This window comes from Haliotis rubra, unplaced genomic scaffold, assembly GCF_003918875.1.
Source record: "Haliotis rubra isolate DU_JTF1 unplaced genomic scaffold, ASM391887v1 Scf347, whole genome shotgun sequence".
Lineage (NCBI taxonomy): Eukaryota > Metazoa > Mollusca > Gastropoda > Lepetellida > Haliotidae > Haliotis > Haliotis rubra.
In genome coordinates, this window is record NW_025767021.1 from 636,694 (window position 1) to 662,911 (window position 26,218).

General features: G+C 37.3%; 2 protein-coding genes across 3 annotated transcripts; one reads left to right on the forward strand and one right to left on the reverse strand.

Annotated features, from left to right (window-relative positions):
- Positions 1-693: 693 nt before the first annotated feature.
- On the reverse strand, positions 694-15,450 carry LOC124284883 (protein Njmu-R1-like). Of its 2 annotated transcripts, XM_046721014.1 has the most exons (12): positions 15,279-15,449; positions 13,894-13,953; positions 13,277-13,402; positions 12,343-12,489; positions 11,604-11,661; positions 9,720-9,782; positions 6,058-6,177; positions 4,039-4,103; positions 3,124-3,296; positions 2,076-2,185; positions 1,281-1,351; positions 694-918 (listed from the first exon to the last, which is right to left on the reverse strand). In XM_046721014.1, the coding sequence occupies exons 1-12, from the start codon at positions 15,392-15,394 to the stop codon at positions 780-782; spliced, it is 1,248 nt and encodes a 415-aa protein (XP_046576970.1). In that variant the 5' UTR covers positions 15,395-15,449; the 3' UTR covers positions 694-779. The 2 variants fall into 2 exon arrangements, with proteins under 2 accessions (XP_046576970.1, XP_046576972.1); XM_046721016.1 differs by lacking the exon at positions 9,720-9,782 and having other exon boundaries at positions 15,279-15,450.
- Positions 15,451-15,533: 83 nt separating this feature from the next.
- LOC124284857 (meiosis-specific with OB domain-containing protein-like) lies at positions 15,534-25,947 on the forward strand. Its single transcript, XM_046720975.1, has 14 exons — positions 15,534-15,596; positions 15,850-16,026; positions 16,438-16,495; positions 17,319-17,450; positions 18,061-18,136; positions 18,322-18,514; positions 19,008-19,108; positions 20,286-20,335; positions 20,645-20,740; positions 22,523-22,624; positions 23,032-23,188; positions 23,739-23,940; positions 25,207-25,293; positions 25,406-25,947. The coding sequence occupies exons 2-14, from the start codon at positions 15,865-15,867 to the stop codon at positions 25,511-25,513; spliced, it is 1,524 nt and encodes a 507-aa protein (XP_046576931.1). The 5' UTR covers positions 15,534-15,596; positions 15,850-15,864; the 3' UTR covers positions 25,514-25,947.
- The last annotated feature ends 271 nt before the right edge of the window (positions 25,948-26,218 follow it).

Genomic DNA, 26,218 nt, shown 5'->3' on the forward strand with positions numbered 1-26,218 from the left:
CCCTCTAGTCATCACTTGCTTCAAGTTTAATTGATGATGCTCTTATCAGGAGATTGGTCACATCATAGAAACTGGACTTGCGTTGACCATATTAATCTGGAAACTGGTTCCTGGACAACTACTGTCGTAGAAGAATAATGACAATTATTATGGATATACAACTTCTTTTATTCTGTGGAGGCAACATTCCACTTGCCTGACAACGACATTAAAATCTATGTCGAAACGTCGCCTCCACAGAATAAAAGAAGTTGTATATCCATAATAATTGTCATTATTCTTCATCAACTCAACTTCTAAAATGCCCATCAAAGAGTGAGTGAGTCTGGTTTTATGCCGCTTTTAGCAATATTCCAGCAATATCACGGCGGGGAACACCAGAAATGGGCTTCACACATTGTACCAATGTGGGGAATCGAACTCGGGTCTTCGGCGTCGTGACGAGCGTACGCTTTAACCACTAGGCTACCCCATCGCCCCGCCCATCAAAGAAGAAAACTACTGTCGTGTTTACGAAGGGACACGAACATTTGACCTTGTTGATCCAAAATGTTGCTAATATAAACTATTTCATTAGGAACAGAAGATCCTGTTACCATGGTTTCACTGTATATAGGTGTAACTCTTCAGTAAATGCAACACAAAGTGATAAAACTGACTTGGCAATAGGACTAACAAGTTACATGTTTTTTAGGTTTCAAGACAAATTTAGACGTGTCAAATAATAGATATGGTTACTTATTAATACAGTGTTAGAGATTAGTGAAAACAGACTCGATTCAGACCAGAGCCTGTCCTTTGCTCTTGATGAAATCCTGTAGAACTGTGAGTACATTGAGAGTATCAGGGCTGGCGTCCAGGTGGACGTACCGGAGCAACAGGTCACCTGCCCCGCTCTTCTTTAGATATATTAGAGATCTGAAATATGGTAAAGTCAAACTATAACTGAGATATAATGTACAGTTTTAACTACTTTCTTGAACATTTTATAGAAATTCATATAAATTAGATAGATTACACCATTCATTATACCATCATCATGAAAGTATACTTTCTTGACAGAACCTACGCAAATTCCCTCTTTGATCCCCAAACCAAAATATGCTTGGCCTCATTTATTGTGATGAAAAGGATGTGATTAAGAGTTCAAGGGGAGCTAACTCTATCCAATGACAGTGATGTACATTTCAGTAGCGACTGTTGTGTGACCAGAAATTTACAGAGTATATATCTGAATCAGGTGAAGAAGTAATTTACAATTGTCTGGGCAGTGGACTCACCTGAACAATGCATAATGGTCAGTTTCTGCCTGCCTCAAGAATCGCTTTAGTTTGTTCAAATTGTGAATAAACTGCAACGGAAAACAAGTGGGAATTATGTCCTTCTACAATACATTTTCTGTGCCTATTACTATACATACTATATAACATCGCAACAGAAGTATGAACATGGACATACATTCAGTCTAAATGAATTGTCTGGTAATCATAAATGTTTGTGGGCATGTTTCCACAATGTTGGTAAGGTAGGTTCTGCACTCATCCTTGCATAGCACAATATTAGTAAATAGTAAGGGAGGGTATTGCAGAGAATTTTCATATTGTGATGCAAAAGCATATATTGCGATATGTATTGCAATATATTGCAAGAAGTTAATGCTTGATTTATAAAGCAAAAACACGACAAGTCACTATGCCTGATTAAGCTTTAATAAAAACTTTTAATTTACTTTACCATTGCATATTTTACATACCATGTTACTCTGATCAATAGTTCCATCTACCGTGAACTTTTTCAACCCCAAATGCTGCCATACTGAAGCCTTTGCCCTAGTATTTGGCACCACAATAAATTGTTCATTGTTGGGGGTTGCCATTTTACAACAAATGCATGACTTCCGATGTGAAAAACGGAAATATGTGAAGATTTCCAAGTGTTACGAATTTTCCGAATGCATGTCAAAATATCGGTTTTCAATCAACGTATCGTAATACGTATCGTTTTCATGTCTGAACCAATATATACCAGTAAACCGGTTATATTGTGCAGCCCTAGTAAATAGATCTCCCACTTACTGCTAGTTTAACTGACTCTAGGGTTTCCTTGATCTTCGTCACGTTCTTGGGGTCTCCAGACATCAGATGCTCTGTTGCCATCTTGCAGAACTGGCAGGTTGACGAGAAATCTGTTGAAGGTGTACAAATTATTTCACTTACACTGGAAGGAGCATATTCTGTGAGATAAGTGAAAACCCAAACCGTCAATTTTTCGCTGTTGTTTTATGCCAGAGTATTCTATATCCAGCTCAGGGGTGGAAATAACTTTAAAATTGCTAGTGTACTCCAGTACAGTGGCACATACAAAATCACTTGCCCTGATAATTCTTCCACTATACCGGCCATTTTCTTGTTGATTTTAAATAAACAATATAATAAAATTGGAAAGCCAACTGGACACCGGTACAGTGTGATATACAAATTTGCTTGCCCAACAGAAAAATACACTTGACTCGGACATCGGGCAATGGGTTATTTCCACCCCTGCAGCTATATCCCCTCTGCCAGTATAAAGGTCATTAAGATGCACACTGTTCTCACCACATCCTCATTAGTCAGCTCTTACCACTTCGATGGGACACTGAGGACCTGGGCCCTGTTTAAAAAAGCTACCGTAGCACTAGGACTGTCGTACCTCCTATACTGTAACATAGACTTTCGATAGTCGTAGTGATAAGACAGCTTTCTGAAACGGGGCCCAGATTTACACAAAATCCCCATAGGGACAAACCCCATCTCCCAAAAATAAAAAAATATCAATCCAAAACAAAGCCCTCTAACAGTGTTATATGGCTTCTGAATAGAACTCTTTTCACACTTATTGTGTTTTTAACGATGTATGCAGCGCCGTTGAGCATCTGTGATGGAAACTAGGCGCTATACAAGCAAATTATTATTATTATTATTATTATTATGTACTTTTTGGTTTATTTTCACATACCATTCATGTACGACCCTAATATGATTCATACCAAGTTTTCTTATATTGTTCAAGGTAAACTAACATGATGTAATAATTATGACAAATAATATTGGTCTGATTATATTTTCTGTAAGTAAAACTTACTATCAACTTCAAACATGACAGTGTTGTCCATGGTTGTGAGTACTGCGGTGACAGACTGAAGAGAGGTGATGTTGGTGTCGATGTTGAGGAGGAGATCACCATCACTTTTACTCGAGGTCTCATCTGATTGAAGCTGCTGGACTAGAGATGACAAGCTGCAACACTTCACAAACCTGCAGGGGAAAAAGTAATCAGTTCCACCATTACTGATCATGAAACTTCTCGGTATATCCTGCCGACTTTCACATTGATGTGCACATGTGAAAAGAAAGAACAAACCCATGAAGATCCGGGTTGGAACTGGTCTTCAGAAACCCCATGCCTGTCGTAAGATGCGACTAACTAGCCTTTTCCTGACACATGTCATCGTATCCCAATGGCGTAGATTAATGCTCATGCTGTTTATCACTAGAATGTCTTAATCCAAACTCAATCATTTACAGACCGCCGCCATATGGCTGGAATATTGCTGAGTGTGGCGTTAAACAACAAAACAACCAAGACTGACTGACTGACTGAGTTTGGTTTTACGCCGCTTTTAGCAATATTCGAGCAACATCACGGCGGGGGACACCAGAAATGGGCTTCACACATTGTACCCATGTGAGGATTCGAACCCGGGTCTTTGGCGTGAAGAGCCAACGCTTTAACCCTTAGGCTACCCCACCGCCCCAAAACCAACCAAGAAGGAACAGGGGTAAGAAATTAAATGTTGTTAAGGAGTGACAATCTTTTCATAAGAGTCAAAGGTTGGCAATCTGAATCACCCGCTCATTTGATGTGTTAATAAATTCTCTGAATGCTGACTCGGCAGTTACACCTTACTGCTGCAACTTGATTACCTGATCACAAATCTAAAATCTAAAACATATTCCTATTCAACCAGATATGGTAACCAAGTACCACACAACCCACTTGTAAATATCTGCCTCCTCTTGCTGGGTGAACCCCTTCATCTGTAACTGTGCATCCAACAGCGCCTACAACATCACACATGAACAGTCCCTGTATGGTCGAAGATGCAAACAGAAACTTTCATTGTCATCACATCAACATACTGACGTTAGCTCTTTCCAGACTCAACTTTAACATTAATGCCATTTTAACATGAATTTTAAAAATAACCAAACTTTATGCAGCAAGTAATACAGTATAATGAACTAGCAGGAAGTGATAATGGCGATAAAAATTATGTCACATTCAACACGTTAAAAAATATCGTACAGTAAACTACTTTATAACAAACATACCTGACAAACTAATGGATACAACAAACTTGGGGGGGAGATGTGTGTGTGTGGGGGGTTTGGTAGTGGCTTCTTGCTGTATATTTTAGTCAAAAGGTGTGTTACGACTATGGTTATAACGAACTATAATTAGTGGCCCCTTTGAGTTCTTTATGACTTTAGTTCACTGTACCTATGTAACTACAGTGGAATCTGTCTATTATGGAGTGAGTGAGTTAGTTTAGTTTTACGCCGCACACAGCAATATTCCAGTTATATGGCGGCGGTCTCTAAATAATCGAGTCTGGACCAGACAATCCAGTGATCAACAGCATGAGCATCGATCTGCGCAATTGGGAACTGATGATATGTGTCAACCAAGGCAATGAGCCTGACCACCCGATCCCGTTAGTCGCCTCTGACGACAAGCATAGTCGCCTTTTGTGGCAAGCATGGGTTGCTGAAGATCTATTCTACCCTGGATCTTCATGGGTCCTGTCTATTATGGACTAGCCTGGGACCGACTCATTTGTCTCATTTGTAAAGCAGTCAGGATTAGACAACTTTTGTGTGTTATCGTGTTCACTGCCACGATTAGTTACCTCCCTTTGATAAGGGATTCTTTTTTGTTTCCTATTTAAACTCAATATATTATTTATACTTTCATTGGAAAAAGTCTGTTAATATGAATTGCTTCTGCCTCTGTAAATTTCCACGTAATACAATGTTTTCAGTCATTAACCATTGTGAACAGAAGTAACAGAGATGTTTATTCAATGGACTGTTATTTTAGTCAGCTGCGACTGGATTACAAAGCATTGTTATCACAGCAAGTTGATTGTCTGGACTATTATTTTTAGTGTGTAATCCGTAATTGAGAGAGTCCGGATTACATAGCATGCTATAATGATAAATTAAAAACAATTTGGCCAGGACTCATTTAGTCCGGATTATGGAGAAAAACGGATTACACAGTCCGGATTTGACAGATTCCACTGTATGTGTGTGTGCATGTGCCTGTCTAGTTGCTTGTACTAAGTTTGAGTGGCATTTAGAAGTTGGTGTGATGAACAATGGAGATAGTTCTATAGAAATACAACTTATTTACTACAAATTAGTACAATATATGCGACTCTTCAGTGTAGATGCTAACACTTGCTGATAACAGTGTTAACATCTACACCAGTGTGTCGCATATATTGTAATAAAGATGTTGTATATCTATAGAACTCTCTCCCATGTGCCCTTAAAAGCTCTGACACAATTGACATTTTTAAGTTTTTAACCTTTTCTCAGTATATTATGTATAACTTCATCTGTAAAGACACCTGTGTAAATATTCTGTAGCGCTTTGAGCATGCCTAAGGGTGTGGAAGGGGCGCATTATAAATATGCATTTATTATTATCATTAACTATCCCCATTGTTTGCCTGTTCTAGTCCGGACTGATGTTGGTATCATTGTGCTCACCCACTGAGATGCCATAGTGCTGTTTCATATGGATACCCCAAGCCAGCCAATCCTCAATCCTCAATGCTGAGTGCCAAACAGGGGAACAACAAGTACCATATTTTCCTGTATTTTGGTTTAATGCAGCCAGGGATCAAACACTGACCTTCCTGTCTCCTGCGCTAACAACTTGACAACAGAGGGGGGATCGAAATCAATGTATATGGTGATTTAGGATTTAGCCACCACTGAAACTTACCGCATATATAAGGTAGTGCACATTTGATCCGAGTTTGGCCACACATCGAGCCAGGTATTCCAACACCACCTCATACCAGCGTTCCAAGTAGTCCTTGACAGCGCCATCTATCTGACTCAGCTACACGACAAGGACATGTAAATAGAGGTCTCAGTATTCTTAGAAAGCAACAGAGTCAACAAGGAGATGAATTTCAAAACACAAATCGAATATTTACACTATATCAGGTTAAATTCAAACAAAACTGAATGGCAATAACCTTCCATAAGTTTATTTGCTTGTTTTTGTATAAAATGACTTGACAATCCTGTGATTGACATCATCAGCATTGACCTATGCAATTGGGCGGTGTGATTGACATCATTAGCATTGACCTATGCAATGGCGTACAATAACATGCATCAACCAAACCAGCACACCTGGCCATCTGACCCCGTTCTAATGTGGGTTCTTCTATCAGTACTTATGTACAGGTGATTATTTAGACAGCCAAATGGTTGATAATGTGAGCATCAATCCACTGTCCTGATACAATGACAAAATAATCAGTAAGTGAATTATGCTTAATGCTCCTTTGATCAGTGTTTCAGGCATAACATATTTAATGCCACACAGCAATATTGAGCCATAGGTAAATGATGGATCATACAATCCACAGATTGATATCATGAGCCATGATCCACTCCATGGTATGATGACACATCATCAATCAAATCACTGGGTCTGACCATCAGAATACCAACAGGTACCCATCAACAAGTCTGGAGTTTTGCAATAAAAACCTGCAAACCTACACTGACCCTGCCTAAGGTGCAAGACAACTAAATGGGGAGTCATAAACTATTGTAAACCTCTTCTCACCATACAAACTAATCAAAATGAGAGTGTGGAACAAAACTGATTCTTTCACCATTAAATGAGAATGTCCCAAGAGAGTTGGAGGTCCCTACACCGCCAAATGGGGAAGAAGCTCAAAATAAGCATGATGAGGGCAAATAGTTGATAGCAAAACAAAACCAGGGATATACATAGATTAGAAGTACTGGGGTTGAGAAGATCGCCATTTTGAAATGTTGGCCCTATGTCAACCTGTCAATTTACAAGTCTGCTGTAACGGCTCTAATGTTAGAAAGTTTGGCATAATGCCACTTTGAACACTATTTCAGTCAGCGAGTTGAAGGTCTGTTTACTACATTATATTGTATAGTTCAGGTATAGTGCTGTAAAACCAGGAAGCTCAATCACAGGGAGTCTTGTATTTGAACCCACACTTACAGGCTTCAAGCATACCCAAAAGACATATTTCTACAATCGAACTGAGGTTGGCCATTTGGCCACCCATATCTCTAGTAATAGAAACAATAAAATGATTGACATGTATATTGTTTAAGAATTAATATAAATGTGTTTTACTCCTTAAAAAGAACATATTTTAAATTTGAAATGTGTTTTCAGCATGCCATGCAGTAAATCAGTACAGCTATCTCATCAGCAAAGAAACTACAACTAACAGCCAATCTGAAGTTCTTTCAAGAATCGGTGCTTTCCATTGTCTCCACTCAGTGCAAACAACCGTGATTCATGCTAGGCATGCACAATTCATTGACAAATTGAAGGGCAAATTTCCAAAGATGTTTTATGTCACTTTCAGGAATAATCAATCAACATTTGTCAAGGGAACCTAAAATGGTTTTCAAACATTGTACCAATGTGGGATATCGAATCATGATCTTCTGCAGAGAACACTTTAACCAGTAGGTTATCCCACTTCTCCAAAAGATGTGAATCAACAGAAAATTTCATTTTGAGTGAATGTTCAAGCCACATTTAAAAAGGGCCCACCTGTACAAAGCAACCTTAATACTATGGTTATGTTACTAACACTCTTTAGGACCTAAACAACTGCAGAATAATAACTTCTCCCTACTTAAATCCACCGCATGTAAATAGAGCAACACATCACAGTGTTTCCACTGACTAAATTATTTATAGGACACTGTGTCTGGTGGCCTAAAATTTTACCGGTCATGCATGAAATTTGATGGTCATATCCTAGACCTAAAATAAAAATGTTGTGGTTCCAATTACCCGACTGACCCTTGAATTCTGGTGCTGACCCTATTTTTTTTAAGCGATATGAAAAAAATAAGATATCCAATACTATTGTTTTTACCCGGCAACGAGAGACATCGGTCATTCTGATAAAGTCAACATGATGGCCACAAGTTTGATTGAATAAAAAATTACACTTTAATAAATGTGTTAATAGTTTGTACTCTTTACAAAATTCTAAAAATTTATAAAGCAAAAAAAAAATCCTACCTAACTGACAAAATAAAAATGTAAATAATGATTGGCACAAATGAAACAAGGGAAGGAACAATTTAAAAGCGGAAATATCCGAAGATTTCCGAGTGTTCTGAAAGTTTCGAATGCATGTCAAAATCGGAACCACAACATTTATGTTTTATTTGGCCCTGTTACCAGACTGTTAAGTACTCATTTCAAACATTTATTTTTAGCCTGGGTATTTCTGTAAACATAACATTATTTTTTAGCTGGGTACATGAAAAAGCACAGCCAAGACTGTCATCTCGATTACCCACAATTTTTTATTTTAATACATGATTATTTACCGGACACAATGTCCGGTCTGGCTTTCAATTTACCGGTCCCCAACATATTTTACCGGCGATTTTCAGGTATATAACAGAGAACGGAAACACTGCATCAGTTCAGTGGTATAATGTGTAAGAATTTCGAATTGTTCAATTTTACATGAAGCACTTATTCCATGTGTAAAGGAATAATTTTAAAACGGATTTTGGACATTTCACCTGAACTGCCAACTACTGGGACAAATTACCACCATTAACCACAGTGTCTCAAATGCTACTCCTGACATGAGTATTCCAATATGCATAAATGATGTACTCGGTATTAAGCCTTGGGCAAAACCCATGGATGTTTGTGTGACTTAGAACTTTACAATCCCACATGAATGTTCCAGTGTGTTACAAGAGCTACATAACTTTCATCCTGCTGATCTCAAACAAGCCCCTTGTTGTAGAAAGCAATATGTTGATTTGATTTCACTCCATAAATAATTTGACAATGTTTTTATGATTTATCAGTCAAAGAAATGTGTTTCATCAGGTCAATGTACTGCAAACAAACTCATGTAGCTGTAAGATCACGACACCCGATTCTGTATAGACATGGCATGGTAGTTTCCACAAGCCAATCACCATGACAACGCTTCAGACTAGAACACCCCAAAATATACTAGCATCTCCATATCCACAACCATCACAGTGATTTACTTCCCTGTGATAAATCTTTAATGCCACATTCTGCAATACTCTTGAAATATCAAGAACTGACTGACATTTTCTATCCATGCTTAAAGCTGTAGTATAAAGGGAAGATGAACATGACTTTCAAAATTTCAGAATTGTACAGTAAGGGAAAAACGAATGCTTGTAAAAACAAGACATTTTGTGATACATTCAGTGTGGGCCCTATACTTATTTCTTCAAAGACTTGCCCTGAACACAAAGCCTTCTACAACAGGGGGACATTGCCTAGATCCTCCTACAATGTTAATGTCCCACTGTGGGACAATGGTAACACACTGAGGAATGTGTGTGTGAGTGGTTTACCTGCCCGTGGTGTGCGGAGTCGGAGTTGGTGGACTTGGATGAAGTCTGTCTAATGGCTGCAGGCTGAAGGAGACAAAGCATGCAGGACACTGGAGGAGGAGGTGGAGGGTGGTGGACTGAGTCTCCCGGACATGTGCTCACACACTCTCTACAGATGTGCGGACTGTAGGGTTGTCTGTCTTGTAGTCCCTATATTCATTCCCCCTCTACCCAGACCTTACTGTACTGATAGCCGTAAATGATGTAAGTCTAGATTTTCCACACATTTTTCAATCTCACTGGAGCCACCTTTCAGTTCAAATTCAGTTGCATGCTTCTATCAAAAGTATGTATTTTAGAGACAAAATATATGTAGTCAGTGTAAGGTATGTCACCTTGCTTTTGACTGGCTAGGCTTGAATTCTGTTATCATATTTTATACAAGAGTTTGATCACTTAGGCTTCGGTGAAGACAACATGTGTGGACAAATTCAGGAAGATGTTTAAGATTTTGTTAGTTGTGCAGAGGCTAGGATGTGTGGAACATTGAACTTCGTCAGAATCAAAATGTGAACCTGTTTCTAAAACACATTCTGTATCCCTTTTCATTTTTTTGTGTAGAGATATAAAAGATAATGTAGAAAATTTTGAATTAACAAAAACGACATGTGGATGACAAAAGTTTTTCAACTGTTTCATCATAGTAAGTTTTCAATAACATGTATGGATTCAATTGCACATTTGTCATCAATAAAAATATATGTATATACTCAATAAAAATGTGTTGTCACTAAAAATATATGTATATAAATCTATAAACATAAAGTTAGTGAATGCAGATAATCAAGTTTAGGAATCAAAGATATTAAATTCAAGATTTGTCTATTTTTCAAAACTGCATAACCTCTTTTCACAAATATATAAGATACGACATTAATGTCATTTAAATTTTTTTTAAACATATATGTTCTATCTAAATTGAAAATTTCTCATCTATATTGTGTCTTTTTGTCTGTGGTGCAAATGTGAATAGTGAGGAAAGAACTTGTGACATGCAAAGTGGTAAAAATAAACATTGGTGCAGCATCAACCCAAACATGTGTCTAAAATGATTAGAAAACTTGTGGGTGATTTGTGTACTGTTGTCAAGGCATTAAACTATTGTCATACGACCCACCACTCCTCCATAGCAAAACTTTGCAAAGGAAAAGTGCAAAACTGGTTAGATAGTAACATGATAACATCTCAGAGCTGTTATTAGTATACAAAATCTACTGAACTAGCAATCCCACATCAAATAACAAAAAGATTCTGAATGGAAGCAAAATAATTGTCACTGCAAGAAAAAACATTTTGTTAATACAATCCTGTTTGGTATATAACAACACATTACGGTTGATGTGATGTAGAATACTAGTACATTAGTTCGACATTTGAAACTAGAAATTAGATCATGCATCTACAAAACTTATGTCAAAAACAAACATTATGTTTCCATGCAGTTAAATTAAGCCAATCTGATGTGGTTTACAAAACCAATTGTTGCTTGAACATAAAACTTCAATTGTGCCTATTTTCACACAATAGAAACTGGCTTCTAGTAAAAGAACAGGCACATTATTGGTTCCTGTTTGTCTCCATATCTTCATGATCTCTAGTCAATATTGAAACTTTTGTAATAGTTTAACTATATAGCTAATCACTGTTGTTCTGAAGCAAAACCTTTAATGTAAGTAACACTGTTATAATGAATTATCTTTCTCAAAAAGTCATATTGACACAAACCAATTTGTAAAGTCATAGGCCTAGTGACATCATAACATCTTGTCCTGCAGACAGAGTACACTTGGTGTATGGAAACCGGCACACCAGCATTGAGAACACACCATTACTGCTTTCACCTACCTCAGCATCCAGAAGCTTGACAATGCCAGCTGTATAATGGTCCAACTCCGGGCGGAATGTAACCCAGTCAGGAAAATATACCAACAGTGCTATCAGTAGTAATCACCTGCCATATAATTAGTGTTTTACATAATATTCGGCCATGCTATTACCAGCTAAATGATAATTTGAACTGTATAAGACTTGTTTATATGGCTGGAATATTTTAGAAGCTTGAGAAAAGTGGTGACTTAAGAGATGGAATTGGGGTTACATTTCGTCATTGTTTACTCATTTCTGATGAAAAACTAAAAGCTGTACAAAATCTGTGTATTGTCTTGATGTCATACTTCAGAAACTCTATCTTAAAGCAGGAAAAACATGATGTCATGGATAAACGCTTGATAACAGATATAAAAACTTTACGAACTCTAAGAAAAAATACCACATTCCAAAGAACACTGATGGGCTGATCAGTTTGCCGTTTCCCACTAGTAGCAATATTTCGACTGAACGACAGCAGCATGTATATAGTTGAGTCTTGACAAGGCAAACTGGTGGTTAATATAATGAGCAACAATCCATGCTACTGGAGTATTAAAACACGCAATCAAACATGTCATAAAGCCACATGATCCACTCATGATCAACATACTGGCATGTTGCTGGTGACCAATTCTAACCTGTTTATTTAAGGAACACAGGCCAGGTAACAATGTTCATAGTTTCATGCAATGCCCATTGAAATGAAAAAGGATATAAGTCCAGTGAACTGTCGTGAAATGAAATGAAGCTGACGACATATTGTGTTCCCGGTACAGTTGTGTCCTGTTTCAGCACCTCGGCCGTGCCGCCATTTAGCACACAGTAGTAGCACACTGCAGAGTTGCTCAACTCGTCACTTGTACTGAGGGGAACAAATCATAAACATTCACTCCCAAACTTGCAAATGTAACACAATTTTATTCTAAGAAAGAAATATTTTGTGAAATGTGAACATTTTTGCAACTCATGCTGGAAAATGGCAATTTTACACTTCAAGAGATCTGGCCCGATTTCTCGAAACAAACTTAAGTCTGAGTTTTGACTTAAGTAAGAGTTTTTACTCAAATTTGAGAAAAAGCAGGAAAATGCATTTCCCAGAATGAACTGAAATCGATATTACACTCAAACATAGTTGACAATTTGAGTTGGGTAGATAGGCTACTTAAGTTGTTTGGGCTTTGCTATTTTAAAAAAATGCAGTTGAGTTAAAAAATCAGCTGTTTCAAATTGTCAAACTCAGTTTGAAATTTGAGTAAAAACTAAAGTTTTTTCGAGAAATCGGAGCCTGGTTGTTTACTTTGATTAATCTGATACCAGTACCTCTATCAAACAAGCGAGTGAGTGAGTATGGTTCTACGCCTCTTTTAGCAATATTCCAGCAACATTACAGCGGGGGACACCAGAAATGGGCTTCACACATTGTACCCATGTGGGGAATCGTACCCGGGTCTTCGGCGTGACGAGCGAACGCTTTTACCACTAGGCTACCCCACCACCCCTCTATCAAACAAGATCTGACAAACCCTCTATGGGTCTTGTAAGATGATTGGAGACATAGGTTTTCGGAAGCAGCATTATTCCACGTCTGTGATCATACCAGCAATTTACTGAAACCTGACATTTTCCAGAAATCAACAAGATCTATTAACCTTAATCCAACAGACAGGAAGTTCCCTTCATTTGGATTATTAGGAAATTTGGAAAGTCTCTGAGACAGGGATTTCCTCAGGTCAGTTTCAGCTGCAGCAGATAGGTTGGTTGCTGCCACAGTCAGGCTGAAATCAGAAACAAAGTCATCAGAATATATATCCCTTGCTATCTTCAAAGTAAGTATGAGAGTCATGGGTTCATGTGAAAACTATAATAGTAATAGTGAAAGATTTAGGGGGCACCTAGATTAAAAGAACAGGAAAAAATCTAAATATCAAACATCAGGATGACCCTTAAACATTAAACTTTGCCAGATGGAATATATGCAAATTTTCAAGAAGAAATATGGAAGTTTGGAGAAGAATTTCAGACATACACTCAGTTTGAGCAAACCACTTGTTTTACATGTACTAGGAGTAAATCTGTGTGCAACCATTCCAAGGTTGCAGCCATATCATCTAGGGTGTAATTACTTTGGAAGACATGACTGAAAATAATGAACGTTTTGTAATTGCACAAGAAGACAATAAATTGTGAACCCAGTTCATAATAGGCAATGCTTAATTATGTCATAAACATGATTAACATGTTAAGACAGTTATCCATCATGAGAGACCTGAGATTTCCATCTTCAGAGTGGCTTGAGCTGTCAGCATCTTCTCCAGTCACACGAGACCTGTAGAAATGTAACAAAGTGCTTTATCCTGTTTGTAAACAAAATACCCTCGCGTGCTATTAAGAAATTTACGACTATGAATATGATCGCTGATATTGTCAAGTTCTATAAACATAACATAGTGTTAAGCGACACACCTTTGTATCATTTAATGTCAATGAAACACTTTTGTCATTCTGAAGTTCATTGTTGTCCGTATCGGACGACAGGCGGCCATTGTGCACAAACTCTGGTGACGTCATATTTTTCCGTGGTATTCCCTACAGATCAAACTACGGGCGCACAGCACGTCACATTCTCACACGTTGCCAACAGCCAATGCAGGAGTGTCAATGTAGGTTTACAGTAATAACGAAGTTGATAAATTGTAATACAGTCAACGATTTTGTAGAATTAACACAAAAGTCACATTTCTTCATCATAAATTTCCAGTTCACAAAGTATGTAGAGTTGATCAACAGAAAACGTGAAATGAAAAGTGAAAAAACGACTTAAGAGATGAACCTTTCGGTCTTCCATAGTTTAAAAAATAGAGCTGGGATTCCCCCCTTAGGTCACGTGATTATTTTTATTGATTACATCAGCTAGCATACGAGTGATGTTTGGAAAACTTTGAAGCTGAATAAGTTTATATAAAATGTTTGTAAACATCACACAAACGGGTTATACATAAAGTTGCATTAGTTTTTAATAGTAGATGACTGTACGTACGCAAATTGATCAAAGTCTGAACATTTTTTGCTCAGAGCCGTGACGATCGACTGATGAACGTAAATAATCGATAGGTGGCACGATTTGGTGAGTGGCTCGTGAGAAAATATGTCATTAGAAAATACCACGGAAATATAAGTACCACGGAATCATAATATGACGGCATGGGAGACGGTCTAATTAACATGATATTGAAAGTCATCATCATTATTGTCAAAGTGCAGGGGCGTAATGTTAATTAGTTTGTCTCTCAAACCCTTGAGAATAAACAAAACTTATCATGAGAACATATGTTTACAAACATCTTACGTTTTTCGACAGCAGCAAAAAGCATATGAGGATATATCACCTCAAGTCTATAATGATTAGACATGTCGATTGACTCAGGTCACCTCAAAATCTGGGCACCATTACGTATTTCTGAGCAATATGTCTTTGAACAGGGTTTCTTTGTTTCTTGGAGTAAATGCTATCTATGTAATGGAAACATTGAAACATCCGCGGGGAAAATTTAGGAAACAATCAAATCTGAGACAAGTGGAACTGATTCCAGTCGTCAATCACTTGTCAGATTAAGAGGGAGTAGCCGGGCGCGTCAGTTATCATATCTGTACCTTTTGGGACAAAATATATACAATGCGTAGAAACGAGAATCTTCAAATGCCTTCTTTTCAGCTCCTTGTTCACTTTGGCTACTCTGAATAGATCCCGTATCGCTTTCATCCGCCATGTTTATCTATCGTGCAACTCAGAGTATATCGGTACATTCCGACTCATGATCAATATAACCATGAAATGTCGAGCCATGGAGGTTACATGAATACGTTCCAACCGTTTATGACCACTTCCGGTATTTCTATTTCCGGTAAGTGCACGTGCGCGTCAAATATAAACAACTTGAGTAGCAGACGCTTTTTTGATCTGTCAAATAAGTATGTGAAGCAAATTGAAGAACTTTACAGTATCGTCAATATATGTATACAGAATAGAAGGGAAAGTTACATTCTAGGCCTGCTTGATGATATTGAGAAAAATATTTGTATTTCTGCACAGACTTGGTCCACCTAATTCTGTCATTTTTTAAGCTGCTATGCCTAGTGGTCGTTTTATCGCATCAGATATGGCTAACAGTGATGGCAATTAGGGTAGACTGTGAAAATATCTAAACATTTTTACTTTCCTCAGATACTTCCATGAAAAATGGCATGGTCAGGAAGATTTGATGACTTCAGCACATATTCAGCTATTGATGACAATAGAAAACAGAGGAGCAGGTCATCAGCTGGCAGTAACAGTTTTGGAACATCGTCTTCTGGAGTTTCAGTGAACATCAATGAAATAACTCAAGATATTACCTATGTGGTAAGCATCCTAAATAACCATGATTACAATCCCAGATTTGCTGAAAAGTTACAATAACTATGCTGACAGCTGAAAGCAGTTTTGTTAAAGTCAATTTCTTGACTGATGATCCTAGTGGCAGATCATTCTCTATCCATAATGTTTGGGACAACAACATATGATATCAACATTTATAAGCCCCATATTTAATTCAATTAAGTATAATCGTCATACATGCAGGACTAACATAGCTGTCAAAGGTCCAAAGTTCCATTATTGTTAAAAAGTTATGTTTTCTGCACTGAAGTAAAATGGAACTCTACGTTTGGTCAAGAAGTGTAGTTGGCCATTTATTGCAATGTTATATGTACATTAATTACTTATTTTCATTTGTGACAGTGATCTGTGGTACACATGTTGTTTCTTTTTCAGAACCTTATTGGAGCAGTACTCACAAAAGATGGACCAAAATCAATCATTAGCAAAAAGGGTAAGTATTTTCTGAAACAGAGGTCTGTGTAGACTTGAAAACAATACCATAAGACAAATGAGTGACATATGTTGACTGATCTGAGTAAGTTGCTTTATTGAGTACGAAAAAAAGTACCACATGTAAGTTTTCAAAGCATTATACCCCTTCATATAGGATTTTGTATTAAGTCAAGCTACCAGTACTATCTTGTGATATTTTGATTAAATGTGACCAGCTCATGCATATCAGGAGTGAAGTTGTTTTCACAATGTCTATGCATACGAGTAGTTTGTCATGCTAAGTCCAAGACGATAGTATGTAAGTCAAGCAAATTTTATGTTTCAGCATAAAATATGTAGCATTAAAAATGAAAAACATGCCAAGAACTGTATTTTCATATGTACATGGTGTAAGTAAGACATTTTGCTAAGTATTTAGGAGTGTCCAGTATGTGATCTCGGAAGTCAGTGACCTATGACTTTAACCCCTGCAGATCTTTTACAGTAATAATACATTGAAACAGGAATGACAAGAGCATAGGTACATGTGTTGATATGTCCATTTAGGGAATTTGGTTATAGAAATAAGACTGAAAATGTTACATATATATTTCTTGTACTGAATTAACAGTTATCGTGTCCTGATCAGCCTGTGCAGAAATTGATTTGTAAACTTTCACATTGCTTCCCACTGTATATTTACATCAACTGTGGGGTCCTCTTGCAAGAAAATATATTTTAAATATGTGATGCATAACATTAAATATTCTGATATACAGGTGAGATTTGATCTATGCATCTGGCATAATATTAATAATTAATTATACATGTTTTTACTTCAGGCTCTGGTTCTGAAAGATTCCTGGTTTCATTTGCTCTCAGGGATAGTCCAGATGCATTTATCAATTGTACATGCTGGGGCAATGAAGGATTTATCACTTACCTGGCACAGTCCTTCAACATTGGAGATATTGGTGAGATCTGATGCCAATACAGGCATTGGGCTATTACAAAGATTCTATGTTTGACAGGAGTATTAAATGTTTGAACAATCAAATGTGTGTTGCAGCTCTTTTCAATTAAATACAAATGATTTCCTCCACTGTTTTGTAGACATGTAAAATCACATATAAAGAGTATATCCAGTATGACTAAATATCAAAGACATGCTGAGTAATGTATCATGACGCTATGTGATGAACTGCAATAATCAGCCATGATCAATGTACCTCCCACAGGTAACTTCTTAACGTTGTTCAGTATCTTTCTGTCAAAGAACTTTCATCATGTTCATGTCTCTATGAAAGTATAGGCATGCTCAAAAAGGCAAAATGATTGCATGAAATACTGCACATGAGTGTGCAGATATTATCTACCAGCTGTGAATGAAGAATTTATAATGTCTGTATGATACAATATAGCCAATGTAATCACTGCTGTCCTAATACATGTTATGTCAGCAAACCATGATATCGCTAGTACTGCTCAAAAGAAGGGTTAAACCACACTGATTCACTCACTTGTATGGAAAAGTTCTTGTGCTTGAATTTGGATAAATCTTATGTTATGCTTCATTGTGAACAGTTGAAGTGAGAAATGCCCAGGTTCAAAGCAAGTCAATGAACCCGAGTGATGACAGATACAAACCATGGACACCAAGGTAATAACTGTAGTCATGTCTTTGGACTGTTTGAATTTCTACCATCTACCATCATCTTTTATGACCTCTGGTATTTCTTATTATTTCAGCAGTTGGTTTTCCAGTAAACATATTAAAAGTGAAAATGTGACAAGATACATTTGAAGAATAACTCTCTGGTTAACCAATACCACTTTTTCTTCCAGTGGATTTCAGCTGAATCTTTCAGAAAACCACAGTTGTGTAGAGCCATACTCAGGCTGGGATCTCTCTACATACAACAGTCTGAAACACCTTCCTACCCAACCTAACAATGACTACTACACACTGGAGGATGTCAGTGTCAATGGCACAGCGCTACAGGGGGAACATGTTAATCTCCTTGTTGCTGTCAAACAGGTTTCACATTTAGTGCATATCAAGTTTTCTTTCCAACATGTTTCCTCCCTAATATTTCTGACATTGAGGAAATATATGTTAAAGGAGTTATAACTGCCACATCTATGAAACAACACAAGGGAAACCTAAGGAAGAGATCCAGTTTTATGAATGTTAACTTCTTTATAATGAGGAATGCAATGGTTCAGAGTGTATAGTTATTATTTCATAAGGTTGTGTTCCTCATTATAAAAAAGTTGAAATCCATAAAACTTTCTTCCTTATATATCTCTCTTCTAAATGCCATTTAAAGACCTGACAAGGGAAACCTGTTGAGAAAATACATTAACAGTAATACATTTCTCTCTCATGATGCAGCAATTTATTGTTAATCTTTCCCTCCTATCATCCACATAGTTGTGCACTATTTTCACATTTTCCTGATATTCTCATAATTACCAATGCAGATGTAAACTCATTATATAGTTTGTCTGTTTCTTCTATTTTTAATCAGGTTTGGCCAGCAAGAGATATTACCACAAAAACAGGCAAACAAACCAGGAAATGTGATGTCGTTCTCTGTGATGAAACCTGCTCAAATTTCATACTCACTCTGTAAGTAAACTTTCTTCAGCTGCTATCTATAGGTGCTGGCCCCATCATCTCATCATTAATCATTTCTTTATGAACAGATTTATGGCCAATGATTGGTCTGAAATAATGTACATGAAACTGAGGAACAGTATGTTTTCCATATTTTGATTCTGTATCCCATTTTGACATTAAGATTTGATCACTAGTGATGTAAATTAATGGACATAATGGCCTGAACATTTATGCATTATATGTACTTAAATATGTATTTACAATATTACATGTTTATTAAGATATACAACACATCTGCTGCGTTCAATATGGAATGGACGCTCTACTAGCCTGGAATGTAGAGAAGGTTATTTTATTAATCCATGGTGATTCATATAAAAATAAATGCATAAATAAAAAAAAGAAAAGCAAAGAAATATTTCTTTTCTAAATTCATAATTATATACCATGAGTAGTATGAAGCTTAGAATGTGTGTGCTATGGTAACTTTTTTACATGTTGACAACCACTCAATTTTTCACAACATCCTTTGTCTTCCCTATCTTTTTTTTCATTCTGGAGGGTCAAGGCTGGACTGTGATTTTAGTCACTGATTGTATGTAATTTTAGACTATAGTCTGTTGAGTATAGTAAACGTTAACCTGTTGATAGTATGTATACATATGTAGATGCTGAAAATGATGCCAAAAGACAAATTCTAGCTGACTCCAACAAACTTGGCATAGATTGCCTTTAATGTTTTATCAGCAAATGATTTCAGGTTTGAACAGAGAAGTCCGACAGACTAAGTCTATTGACTAAGTATATACAGGAAACCCATACAGGAATCACATGCCGAGCATATTGACTAAGTATATACAGGAAACCCATACAGGAATCACATGCCGAGCATGAACTTTTGTACATTTCCTGAAAAAAATCTGTCCACCAATCTTGCAAATAATCCAGATAATAACATGTCACTTGTGATATCGTTTGTTAATGTGAAGTATTTGTACGAGACATAACAAGCAACATTGTATAACATGCTTAAGTGTTCCAGAGTTTTCTGTAATCAGTTTATGTTCACGGCAAGTCCACAAGTGGCTGATAGAGGACGATGGTTTTTTGAGTATTTGCTGGTATCACCAAGTAATGCTGCTTCTGTTGTTTCCACATAGTGTGACACCATCAACTCTTCTTACAGGTGGGACAACTATGTGGAGTTTGCCTTGAACTGGGTCCCTCGTCAAACAAGTATGTTATGATACATCAACCTTAGAGTTAGAAAGAACAAGTGTAATATTTCCTGATACTGCACATATTCTCAACATGATTCTCAAATGTGCTTGGTCAGTTGCTGAAATATGATATCATGTTACTCCTATGTTGAGTTAACACCATTCATTTCATAAGGACAAACAACAGTACTTCCTTGTAACTTGTTGGTTACTAGTAATCACAAGATTATTTCTCCTTATGCTTATAGATCTCTATGACAGACTAAAATTCATTATCTTTGTTTTTGATCAAATTGGAAGGATTTATTTGTTACATTTGTTTCAGTAATATTTGCTGCAGATGTTAAGATCCTTCACAATAGCTACAAAGACTGCATGTCTGCAACTGCTGATAGTAAAACTGTGTTCACTGTTGACCCAGGTTAGTTTGTGTATCAATCACAAGCACAGTCATGATTATGATGTTGGATAAAGAAAATACACATACAGTAAATACTTTTGTCAAGTGTTGTCAACAGAGATGTCTTCCTTCTACTTGTCATCAGTAGTGTTTAGTGTTTAGTAATATGTCAGAAAGATACCTAAATACCCACTACCAATGTATACTGAGTCAAAAAAGAAACTTCACAAAATGTCATTTGAAAAATAATGAATAATTTTTCTCTGATGATACATCTATGTATCCGAAATGGGATCCCTATCTTTCGACTCTAGAAAAACGTTAGCAAAACCCGCTCAAACCCATCCATTCGTCGTGCAAATGATGTTAGTGCCAAATCAGGTTTTGCACGTGCAGTCGATCATGTGATCTTCGCATCGAAGTTTTCTTCATATGCACGTGTTTGCATTGGCCTCAAGAATTGAAAAAACACTTTTAAACCACAGTTCTAACGGTACTTGAAATGCCCACGATTGTCAAATGTGCAACGTGAACGTGCCGTTGGCATGTTGCAAGCGGGAAGATCAGTTATTGACGCCGCCAAGAGCAATGGGATGCAGCCGTCGTACTGTGTATGACTTGGCGCAGGTCGTCTACACAAACTGGCACCACTTCTGATCGCCCAAGATCGGGTCGCCCCGATGTGGACGCCACGAGCAGAAGACCGTCAAATCGTCCTACGTCACCTACGTGACAGATTTCTGCCGGCTACACGAACCAGGGCTGAGATGTTTAGAGGTCGACTGTCCTCACAGACCATTCAAAATCGGTTGCGGGCTGCCAATCTCCATTCTAAACGTCCATATTGTGGCCAATATTGACGCCGTTTCATCAAGCGTGAACATCTGCTGTGGGCCCAACGTCACCTCCGATGGACCCAGAGACTGGAATCGAAGTCGATTTTTAGCGATGAATCCAGGTTTACCCTCAGATTCAAGGACGGCAGGCATAGAGTCTGGAGACGGCGCCATGAACGGTATGCCCAATGTTGTGTACAGGAAGTCGACAGATTCGGGGCGGAAGTTGCATGGTGTGGGTGCTTTCTGTGGGAACAACCGCCTCCGACTTCTGGTCATCCGTGGAAACCTCACAGCTGCTGCTTACTGCGACCAGGTGCTCACCCCTGAACTCGTTCCTTTCATGGCGGCTCATGGCCCAGGTCTACAGTTCCAGCATGATAATGCTCGAACGCATATCGCGATGTTGACACGAAATTTCCTTCAAAGCGCTGGAATCAATGTCATGGACTGGCCATCGAGGCCCCCTGACCTTAATCCAATAGAGCACGCGTTTGGGATGCACTTGGGAGAAGGCTTCGTGGTCTTAGGAACCAACCTCAGAATTTGCAGGAACTTGGCTGCCTTGCAAGAGCAATGGCGCAGAATCCCCAACCACGTGTTCACAAGCATCAGGCAGTCGATGAGGAGACGGTGGCAGTGGTGAATGCGCGGGGCGGCCATACACGATATTGAACTGAGAAATTTCGCATTTTTATTCTTGTGACTTGACATTCTGTATACCCATGTTTTGGAACGGCGGTGTAGCCTAATGGAACTGATTATGGCACTGTCAGTGTATCGAGTACATCACACAGATCTCAGCAATGAAATTATAACAATTTAACCATCTTACCATCTCTTGTTCTTTTATAGTGCCCTGAAGAAAGAATGTGAAGTTTCTTTATTGACTCAGTATAGTTGACTGTAGATAATGAGATTTACATGGTGACATGTTTCCTACCATTTTATTTCAAATGTTTTACAGATACTCCAGAAGGCCATATCTTGTACCAGTTTGTGAAATCCCAGGCAGACATGGGCTCAAGCTTCTTGGCAGACACTGACAGGAGGGAACAGGACCCTGAGTGTAAATAGCAGTATTTGTCCATTACATCTTTTCTTGATCAGTTGCCTTGATTTGGTCTCAGATCAAACTCAACTTGAATCTTTATTGAGGACTATCTGCCATCAAAATGTAGTTTTGGGGGGTTAAAGACACATATTCTGTCAGTCCATCTTATTTCATTTCCAGATCACAACTCATAATCTTCATGAAACTTTATATAATATAGACATGAAGCATGTACTGAACTGGTGCTTTTACTTTTAGCATTTTTTTCTGTCTTAATTTTTCGTGTTTCCATGGCAACACATTCAAATGAGAAAAAGTTAATTTCTGGAAACAACAAGATAACCCATGTTCCACATAGCCTTTGATATCTTAGAGTTATCATGACTCATTGTACTTTGTTTTCCTCCACTATCCTTCCCAAGTGTCAAGCATCAGGGATGTTTATAGTGTGGAGAAGGTAAAGCAGTGGAAGACAGCAGTGTCTGACGAGGAGCAGAGTGTACACTACTGTGTCATGTATGTCTATGTCACCTCATTCAACATTGATGCTGACAACAACACAGTATTCAAGAATATATGGTATGTCAAACAATACAAAATTAAAATTATTTTCAATTTTGATCAAGTAATAATCATGCATACTTATTTAAACATATCTGCCTTTAAAATAATTCAGTGACCTTTGTAATGATGTTGATATCCAATTACAGTCAATACAAACAACATTGTGTCAAATTTACAGTTGTCTGGAAGTAAATGCTTGGGTGTATGCTTTTTTCATTCATATATTTTTCAGTTGTGTTGAAGTTTGGATAACTCAAAGTGTTTACATAGGTTTCCTCAACTGTATTTAATTTTCATACAAAGAAATATTGCAGAATATTCAGTTGACATGCAGAACCATGACCCTGTATAGTGTTCTTCTTAATGTATTTATTAATTAAATGAATGTATTTTAGAGTTTAAGTTGTAATGTCATTGACATTGACGAGATTGTTGCAACTAAGATAAAATTGTGACATGGATGTATATACTTATGAGACATAACACATTCCTAAAAGAACAGAATGGATCTATACTCCTTTCACTACATTAGAGGTAGTTAGAAACATGCATTTCTTTCCTTCAGCTCCAAATGTAAGAGAGAGCTAAAGGCTGATACAGGATTTATTTGCACCAATGACCAATGTCCTGGAAGTGACCCAATGGCCACTGACATGTCTGGCCCTACTGTGGAGTTCAACATCTGGCTGTCTGTCTCAGACCACACAGGCACCCTTGACTACTGTAATCTTCAAGGGGCACCTGCAGAAGAAGTGCTGGGCTGTAGGGTGAGTTGGAAGCTAACCTTGTTTTCCTGTCACAATGCTGTGTTACAAATGGGACTTCATACTAAACCTCTTCAATCTTATTAACATCAGATTGTGTCCTCTGACAGTATTTCCTTGAAGATGTGGCAACTCCTCCATTGAAGTTTGATTCAGGTGACCTCAGCATCTCCCTCATTTAAATGAAACATGCATGGGCCAATCAGATGTCAGCTTCATGAAAGAAATCATGTTCAATTCTTACTTCAATTATGAAAATTTGATTTGTGCAAATAAAAACTGACTTGGTTCACAGATATGTAAATGCCATGGTTATTCACAAATAAGTGGGAGTATAAATTATTTGCAATACAATGGCACAGACTTTTGTATCTACATTCAGAACTTGTTGTGTTATATGTTGATTCCCAACTTGAAAATTTAAAGTATACACGGAATCAATCTCTAAGAGAAGTACATGTATGTGTGTAACCAGCACACAGCAAAGAAATGTGCTGTAATTAACATTTGTAATTAATCATAAACCCAACCACAAAACATGTGGGCAATAACATGACACAATCATAACATGCATTGATCAAGACAATCAAGGATACTTCCTGTTGAGACACGCACACAAGTATATTGTTTACATTGTACTTTTACTTCAGCTGTTCATGTCATGATTTCAGAAAAATAACAATAATTAACATACTTTTTAAAGTTTGATTTGATGTTTCATTTTTTATGAATATTGATAATAGTCTCCCGAGCCTGGCAATAATCTCCGATGCAAAGCGAGATCAATTGATTGACCGATTATTCGATTATCACTTCATACAATGCTGATCTTCTTCTGGCTTGGTATGTCAGAGGCAATAGGCAGCTCCCCTTATAAACACAAAAAATAAATTCCTAGAAAAAATTATATTGGGTGGATCTGTGCCTCCAGAACTCTGTCTAAATATAGTGCAAGTCTAAAAGAGCACACCACTACTACTTACTGAATTCACAGATACAAAGTATAACAGTTGAAACACTATTGCACAACCTATAACACTGCCTTATAACAGCTGTTTTAGAATGTGTTTTAGATAGAGAAATATGTACAGGTTTGAATGTACTATAAATTTAGAAGTCTTCATGCTGGTTGCCTCATTAGAACCTTACAGGCACTGCAGCAAAGTAAAGGCTTACAATAATAGTTATTGTTATTTTTAAATACTTTTCTACTTTTCATGAATGCATTATTTTAATTAATTGATACATATTGCTGTTTTTTAACAACAGGCTGCTGAGTTTCAGTCTTTTGGCAATCCGAAGAAAACCAGTATCAAGTGGTCTTATCTGATGGAGAGATGCAAACTCGTACTCAAGGTAAGGTTTGCTATTCACATTTGATACACTCAGGAACTGGTGTTTGATGTTTCATTTGTAAAGTATATCTTCAGTTGGCCAAATGTGGATAAATCTATTAATTCAATTTCAGATGAAGAAGATTTCGACTGACTTCAGCACAAAAACATCATTTCGAATCCTGTCATTGTCGAAGCCCCACGCAACAGAGATAATAAATGCAACAAATTTCAATTACTGAAAAGAATAGAATTTCTGTAAATACAGAAGAATGACAGTTTTCTATGTTGTTGTATTGGTAGTTTTGCCATTTCAAAAATCTGCAATGAATGATAATCTCAAAATGCTCAGTTCAGAAAACACAGCATTACAGTGACATGTTCAGCTTCTTACTCTGAAAAATATCACAAGAGAATACAAACCTTGAGGTTACATAACTAGTTATTAATCTTTGTATGAGTTCTGGTAACTCTTTCATGTGCTATTTAATAAGAAGGACTGTTGATATTAAACTATATTTGTTGAATTCACCAAGTAAGCCCTGATGGGTCAAACACCAGTACTGTGATACATCTAATGTTCTCTGTGATACAGGATGTTGTGATCTCATCTCATTCTGCTTTTTCCTGTATTTTTATGTTCATTGAAATGAATATTAAACTTGTCTTTATTTGGTTTCTCTGTTGCGTCTTTTATCATCTAATCAAAAGACATGATCAATGTTTTACTTTCTATTACCTCTTTGCATATATTGTATTAAATGGACCAATGCACGACCAGGGTTAGAATTGCTCTTAAGCGACCTCTGTTTCTGTCGTAAGAGGTATCGAATGGGGTGGGGATTGCTGACTTGTTTGTGTTTGTCATTTTATCCCAATTGCATAGAATCATGTCTGTCACTGGATTGTCTGGTTCAGACTGAAATACACACTACCTTCATAATCTG